At 34.9% G+C, this 8727-nt stretch overlaps 1 protein-coding gene and 1 pseudogene across 1 annotated transcript; one reads left to right on the forward strand and one right to left on the reverse strand.

The window, feature by feature from the left end:
* Positions 1-363: 363 nt before the first annotated feature.
* Positions 364-822, reverse strand: LOC121216108 (uncharacterized). The gene has a single exon (XM_041091401.1). It carries the CDS (start codon positions 820-822, stop codon positions 364-366), a length of 459 nt encoding a protein of 152 aa, XP_040947335.1.
* A 1264-nt stretch (positions 823-2086) lies between these two features.
* On the forward strand, positions 2087-5331 carry LOC107899742 (metal tolerance protein 4-like; annotated as a pseudogene).
* The last annotated feature ends 3396 nt before the right edge of the window (positions 5332-8727 follow it).

An 8727-nucleotide genomic window follows, 5' to 3' on the forward strand; every position in this document is an offset into this window, starting at 1 on the left:
GCAGCCTCTACACTGAATGTCAGGCCTGTACCAGCAATATTTCTCAAGGTGAGTTGTTCTTTTGCAATGAGCACAGGGTGGAAACTTCTTCTTGGCAGCTTCCTTCTTTCCTCTTTCTTTCTTTTCTGACATAGGCTTCTTGCCTTTGTGATTCGAGCTGAAGCTTGAGCTCTCTCTACTCCTAGCTTGAAAAGCTCCCTCAGAATACTCCTCCATTCTGTTTGCTCTTCTTTGCTCTTGAGCATAGAGAGCATTTATCAGTTCTGTCAAGGGAATGGCAGATAAGTCCCTCGAATCCTCCAGGGAAGAAATCTTGGATTCATACTTCTCTGGCAAGGTTGTTATGATTTTCTCCACTACCCTCTAATCACCAAAGTCATCTCCAAGCAGTCTTATGTTGTTGACAGTAGACATTATTCTGTCAGCATACTGCTTGATGGTTTCTGAGTCTTTCATTCTCAGATTCTCAAAGTCCCTTCTCAAGTTAATGAGTTGTTGCTGCCTGGTTTTGTCTGAGCCTTGAAACTCTTCCTTGAGTTTGTCCCAGGCCTCCTTTGGTGTGTCGCAGGCCATTATCCTTGTGAAGATAGCATCTGAAACTCCACTTTGAAGGCATGACATGGCCTTGTACTTCTTTGCACGGTCTTCATTATACTGCCTTATCTGAGCTATCGTGGGATTAGCTCTTAAGGGTGGTGGTTCAGTGTCATTTTGGACAACATTCCACAGGTCATGTGCCTGTAGATATGTTTTCATTTTGACAGCCCATATATTGTAGCTTTCACCAGCAAACACGGGTGGAGGTGGTGGTGAGAAGCTCATCTTCACGCAGCTTCCAAAACTCTGAGCAACAAAGATAGTTCCTGCTTCTTTTCTTTCAAACACACAGCACACAACAAGAGGCCCTCAAAGACAACAGGCTCTCGATACCATTTGTTGGATTCTAACTTAGCAAACAAAGTTTGAAAACAACTTAGATGAATGTTTTAGATGTTTGAAAGCTTAAAACGGGAGCAAGAACAAGCAAAAGATGAATGAGCAAAGTGTTTTTCCTCATTACCCGAATAAGTGCATGGTTACAAACATAAATAGAACAAAGTTACATAGAAAGAAAACACAGCTTGCTTGTGCAAGTAACTAAAGGTTTACATCAACAAAATGACAACCTAATTTGACTACTAAATCAGCTAAGCACACATTTTAACCTTAGCTGATCAAAGCATACAATGATTACACCATAGACTAACAAAAGTCAACTAGAAGAACAAGGCTTGTCGAATTGCACAACGGATTCCAACATGCTTCAGCCGAGTTTCTGGTTTCATGCATGCAACATAAGTTTGCATGGATTCTTCAACTTGCTGCTGTCGTTGCCACCTTTTAAACACTTTAGAAATCAACATAAAATTTGATGGATGTTTAATGGAATTAATCCATAAATTGCAATGAGACTTGCGAGAATATAAAAATTGTACCCAAAATCCAATCCAAAAAGAGGAAAAAAACGCGAATCTTGTAGTCATACTGCAGTGCTGATAACTTGATAGCATCTAAACATCGAAGGAAAGATTTGTCACTTGGCAAAGGGACGATGATCAAAGCATGCTATGCTAAGCTTCTCTCTTTAAATGTGAGAATGGTGACGGAATCCCATATAACAGCTGTCGAGAATTGAGATGTCAGATTTAGATATGCTCCAAAAACCAAACCAGAACTTCTTTTTTAATCATATCCTATATCCTATCACATGACATTATCCATAAAATAATCTGCAGTGTGTATACATACATACATGGTTTTTCTTGTTATCTCTAGCGATTTCAGTTTTCTGTGGTTGTTGTTTTTAAGTCTCAGATTTGTCAAATTGTCGTGAAAAAGTTGTTTATGAATTCTAGGTGAATCTGATTTGCCCAGAATCAGTAACTTCTCGTCTCCCATTTTCATGATTCATCGGTAACTGTTGTAGATGTGTTTGTTGTTTGTTCTTTCTTGTTTCTTGTTGTGATGTGTTCGGTCTTTTTCTGCCTCTCTAGAAACTTTTTTTTTTTTGAACTTATTAGCTATCGTTCAATCATAGGTGCTAAACATGAACAACGTGAGAACTCCATTGTTGTCAACTGAAGGAGAACAGCACATCAAGAATGGGAAAATTGAATATAGTAAGTGCCCTCAAGCATGAATTCTTCTCCAAATTGCCTGATAAAGTACGGTCCGGGCTTGATCCCGAGATTCCGTTTCATATCAACCTTTCTAAAACCACTTGCTTGATTGAAGGTACCTCCATTTTCTTTATAGAATTATCCCAATTTCTTTTCTGCTTCTCATATATGTTCCCATATTAGGTAGGTCTGAGTGTGGTACATGTTCGGCTGGGCTACGTAGTAATGAAACCAAGGCAATGATCAAACTAATTTCAATGTCAATATGTTTGATGCCTATTTACAAGTTGACAGTTTCTAGGCCACTCTCTTTTACAGACCAAAACAAGAAAGCTAGACTATGGTTGGTGCAAACCAATTTCATAATCATAAGCTGTTGAAAGTTATTTTATGCAGAATATTTAAAGGTGGCTCATGCTAAAAGCTTCAATGGAGGTCAGGTCTAAATGGACTCAGCACTAAATATGTTAATACTTTGGTGAGATCCAGATATATGGGTGCTTAACATATATATATATTTTTCTAAACTGCAGCAGAATTCTTGTAAAATGGATGGGAATCGTAACCTACGAAGACTTTGTTGAAGTGGTGTTATCATTTATCGGTTAATTCTTCAATTGTGAATGGCTTATTCTCAAGTCAATTGATTTTTGGTTGAATGCTTAATATCAAAATCCAAGTACATATGATAAGATTTATTTATTCCTACATCAATTAATATTAAATTGTATATGATCTTATATTCAAGTTGGCTCTCTCTATTAACAATTGGCCGTAGGTTTCAAATACTTGATAACCCTAAACATGAATGTATTGATCCTTTACTGCTGTTTTCTTTTTAAGGTGAAAAAGAATACTATGAGAAACAATTTGCTATGTTGAGATCTTTTGAGGAAGTTGACTCCCTGAAGTCACCTAATGCCGTTGATGAAGCACAAGATTGTGAAGAACAAGCCCAACATGAAAGAGCAATGAACATTTCAAACTGGGCAAATGCTTTTTTGCTTGTGTTTAAGGTGATAAACCTTTCCCATTTCTTGTAGAATTTAGGAACACAATGTGCAACCAGTGATGTTTTCTGGATTTAGCTTTATTTGTTCATATCAGTGTTCCAGCCTCCAAAACATGGCTTATTGGCCGTTTAATAGTTCAGGTCTGTCTATTTCAGCAGAACATACTGCTCTGTTATGTTATGTTCATAATAAATATGATAATGTTTTGTGACAGACACGATTTAAAAGGTTATCTATGGATGTGTTCTTACATGGCTCCGACTCATCATTTCTATGTGTCCGACACATTTTCAGCCATATGATCCGACAAGGACTCTCAAAATAGATGAAAAAAACTCATAAAGATCATACTTATGTCAGATACATTTTCGTAACACTTGCACACAAATCTGAGCAACATAAATTTGTTTGTTTTTTAACCAGTTAGGGTATTTAATTTTTATGCCTTCAACAGCCTTTAACAAATTATATGCACCTACAGATATATGCAACCATCAAGAGTAGATCCCTAGCCGTTGCTGCATCAACACTAGATTCTTTGCTAGATCTTTTAGCAGGGGGTATACTATGGTTCACAAACTTGTCAATGAAAACCATAAACATCTATAAGTATCCTATTGGAAAACTACGAGTGCAGCCCGTTGGCATCATCATCTTTGCTGCTGTCATGGCTACTCTTGGTATGTTTTTCTGGTTCTTGTGCCATGTCCTTCATATTTACCTTAAAAGAGTCAGTTGTTGAGGTTTGTCCCATGTTTTTGTGAACATTCATGAAGCTTAGTTATACCATGCTTAAATTCCGGCTCTTTGACTCCTCATTATTTTCCAAACATGAGTTACCGGAAAAGGCTTCAAAAGTTGAACATACTTATGTCGGGCGCTTGTATTCTGATACGTAGTCCTTCCAACTATATTACAGGATTCCAGGTGCTACTTGAAGCTGTAGAACAATCGATCCAAGACAAACCGTCTGAAAAAATGACTTCACAGCAACTGGTATGGCTTTATACGATCATGCTGACAGCATCTGCAGTGAAAATTGTCCTATGGTTTTACTGTAGAAGCTCAGGGAGCAAAATCGTTCGTGCCTATGCTAAGGTTAATTTTTCCCACCATTTCTGATAGGTACTGTAGGGTTTTAAACTCCTTTTGTTGACGATGATTGGAATTTGGCAGGACCATTATTTTGATGTGGTGACAAATCTAGTTGGTTTGATTGCTGCTGTTCTCGGTGATAAATTTTACTGGTGGATTGACCCTGCTGGTGCTATCATCCTTGCACTCTATACAATTACAAATTGGTCTGGAACTGTGTTGGAAAATGCAGGTTCAATATTTTGCTTCTCTTTCTCAATCTTTGAGAGACACATTCACTGTGTAAATTTGATCTTAATTTAAATCTGATTTAGGTTTTAGAATCCTCAAAGTAACCTAACTTCAAAAGTTAACAATGGACATAAAAAAAACATTTAAAGTTAGCTTGTAAGTTGGAGAGTCCAATAGGGTACATAGCCACACTTGCTTCTTTTCTCATAGTTTCCTTGGTTGGACAATCTGCTCCCCCTGAAGTATTGCAGAAACTTACGTATCTTCTCTTAAGGCACCATCCTCAGATCAAAAGAGTTGATACTGTTCGTGCATATACCTTCGGCGTCTTATTCTTCGTTGAGGTTTGTTTATCGGAATGCTGCTTATGTACATCTTTTTGCTTTCCTTATCTGGTTCATTCTCCACATATTTGAATGGTATCTAAGCAAATTTGCTATCCGAGATCACACTAGTAATACAACATTTTGATATTTTAGTTGTACAAAAACCAGGTTGATATTGAATTGCCAGAGGACTTGCCATTGAAAGAGGCGCATGCGATTGGGGAATCACTGCAGATAAAGATTGAACAACTCCAAGAAGTGGAACGAGCCTTTGTTCATCTTGATTTCGAATGTAGGCACAAGCCTGAGCACTCTGTTCTCATCAGACTCCCCACCACTCAACCTTGATACTTCCATTTGTTTTTCTTCTACGCTGTCATCTTTCCACTGTAACACCAACTACCAATAATATACAGTACCCAATCCCCAAACAGCAGAATATTAAAACCTTAAACACGTTTGAATTTACGTAATTTAAATTGTTGTAATAGCAATAATATGAATCGAGCTAAGAACTTACATATTAATTCACAAATAATGTTAGTGAAATGATAGTAGACCATGAATAATATTAATAATTAACTATTGATAAATTAATAGTATATAATTTATAACAACAAAAAGAAATATACAAATAATCACTGAGGTTTGATTTAGCCATCTAACTCTAAGAATAATTAATTTGAGCATCAAATTAAGAACATCAAAATTTTTAATCACCTAATCGTCAGCCACCAATGATTGAAAGACATGGTAACGTAACAACTGCTATTAAATGTTACATGATATTATCAAAATACAATTTATTTGGCAATGCTTAATTTTCTTTTTAAAAAATAAATTACATTTTTCTTCACTTAAATTTTAAAATATATAAAAATATATATAGCTCAATAACTTTGTTGTCACCTCAATTGCCTATCTACACTATTTTAGTATATTTCAATTAATGATTTTTCAGTTTAATATTATGAAATGTACCATTCACAGAAAAAAATATAACATTTACAATCCCTATTTTTTCCTTGAGGTTAAGATAGAATATTCTCTATAATTTTTATGACTCAATTAAAATCTTTTAATTTTTAAGGCTCAATTTTACCCTCCAAATCTACAATTGGTAAAAGGAAAGTAAACAAATAAAACCTCTAGGAGGTATTTGTTTATAAGAATTAAGCTCACTAGAACCATGTATAAGAGAATAAGAAGAATTAAATAATTGAAGGTTATTCTCTTGATTTTGACGTTTGGATATTGTCTATTATGTCTTGAAGTGTTGTTGATGAATATTTATATTAAGGAAGTGAAATCTAGTCTTTTCGAGTTGTTGGGGATGAAATAATGTCACAACCCAAAAATAGGACTAGAAGAAATAGGGATAAAACCCTTGTGCATCTTCAATCAAAATATTTTATTTTCTTATTTAAACTCCATAAAAGTGCCAAATTTTCAAGCTAGCCTAACCCAAAAACTATTTTTTTCAATTTGGTCCTTAAATTAAAATAATCCTAGTTCTACAAGAATTCCTAAAACCTATTTCAATTATGGAAAAAGAGTTTTATAAATAGCTAATCTATTCAAACCTAGAATTTATATCTAGTGAATTTTTCAAAAAAACTCCCAAAGTTCTTCCTTTTCTCGACTACTATCAAATCAAATTTCAAGCAAAAGAATTCAAGGTTTTCAAAACCGTCCCTCACCTCCCAGTAGATTGTCGATCTCCTCATCCAAATTAAGGTTTTTGTGTCTTCAAATCAGGTGCGAGATCTAAACTTAAATCATTATGTGTGATTAATTGAAGTATTAGAAAGTAAGTAATCTATATGCAAACCCCCTATATGCGAACCCATGTATCAGAAACCCCTTATATGTGCAAACCCTTATGAATGAGAGCCCTAGGTGCGAGCCCTTTTATAAACTGTTATATATGCGAACTCCACTAGGCGAATTGTAGTAGATATATGCGAACCCTATTGCGAACCCATATGCAAAATCTTTTATGATCTAATATGTGATCTCTTAGTATATCTATGCGAACCTTAGGAGGAATATACATGCGGACCCTATATGCTTTGCCATGCAAACTCTATCTGGATAAATACGCGAACCCTACATGTTCTAATATACGAAGCCTATATGTTATTTATGTGAACCCTACATGTGTTAATATGTGAACCCTAATTGTTTATTATGAGAATTCTATATGTGAACCATAGATGTGTGAGCCCTAAATGTGTGAACCCTATATGTGAACTTAATTTGCATGTGTTAACTGAATGAGCATGATAAGCAATCTAATATCAATATACTGTTACAAGTTTTTAGTTTGCATGAAGAATTTGTATATATGAAATTGATATGAACAAATGCATGAATACATGCCATTACATGATAGTATGAAATATTGAATGTGCTTGACAACCATAGTATCAATTGGTGATAAATAGCATGATATGCTGAGTATATGTCTATAAGTATATGAAATTAGGTTTGGAGGATGGAGGAGTTCCTTAGGAGAAAGTGACAAATTAAGTCCATATTGTAAGTCAATACTGCACGAAGTAGGTAGCAATGTCATCAAAACTGGATAAACCGGGATGATAGTTTAAAAATCCATTAAAATCATACAGTTGAGATGGTAAGTTATTGTCATAAACGACAAGTGAATGTCCATCTTCATCGGGAATTTCGGGATGATTAGTTATTGATATATGTTTTGTAGTGTTGAGCTATGCTCGAGGATGGATACGATGGACTGGTGGGATTTGAAAATAAAAATTACGTTGCATTATAAACGTAACCCATTCATGAATTGATTTAATGCTTTATTGTTTGTATGATTATATGTGGAGATTTAAAAATTAGACTCACACTAAGCTATCATAAGCTCACTCTCCCTTTTTCCTTACCTCTAAGTTGGCGCAAGAAACTAGTACTCGGAATGATATAAGAGGGACTTCGGACTAGCAACTCATTATTGTTATTATTATTTTGAAGTACCTTTAAATTTTTCCTTAATCATTTTTAGGGTTGTAATTATTAATTATTTCTTGCTTCTATAACTTAGGTTTGGGATTGTTTAGCTTATTAAACCTAAGCATGATAGTTAATAATTTGATAATTGCATGCTATTTGGTTTAGAAAACTATTATTCTTAATGATGATTTCCACTTCTTTACAAATACTTTAAGTTTTGAAATGTATTTTTAACTTTAACCATTTTTCAAAACTTCACATTAATAATATTGAAATTGAATTGCTAAGTAAAGTCAGTTTAATTAATGGATGTTTCCATTGAAAACAGAAGAGTGATTTTTATACAATCCAACTGAAAGCAAAAGAATGGCTTTACAGGATCACTTTGGTGAACAATGTAACGCTTTTGACTTAGCCAAAACCCGTAGGACTAAAAACTTTAAGTGGTATCAGAGCCTAGATTTTCTAAACACGATTTGAAGTTTGAAAGAGTATCCATGCATAGGAATAAAAATATTTTTATAGGTTCAATTAAAAACTAGTCTGAGGAGTTCGATGCTAGGTACTGTAGAAATCTTTCTAGTGGTAGAAAAATCATAGATAGAAATGTAGTACAAACTAAAAACTTGAAATTTTAGATTTTCATTAAATACCATTATGAGCACTCAAGGCAGACGTGGTAGGGGTAGACCGCATAAGACTGTACCCATTGAACCGCCCATTGTACAAGGAGAAAACCCAACCTAGGAATATGTAGAAAATTCTAGCACCAATGATGGCGGAGGTCATTAGAACGAAGATATGAGAATGGGAAATCAACGATGGAACTGGTGGAGATGATGCTATGACTCAAGCCATGTTGAGAGCTCTCTAAAGGGGAATCGGATTAGGTAATAGAAATGGAAAGACAATCGCAGAAAAACTTAA

The sequence above is a fragment of the Gossypium hirsutum genome, chromosome D04 (genome assembly GCF_007990345.1).
Source record: "Gossypium hirsutum isolate 1008001.06 chromosome D04, Gossypium_hirsutum_v2.1, whole genome shotgun sequence".
In the NCBI taxonomy this organism is placed as follows: domain Eukaryota; kingdom Viridiplantae; phylum Streptophyta; class Magnoliopsida; order Malvales; family Malvaceae; genus Gossypium; species Gossypium hirsutum.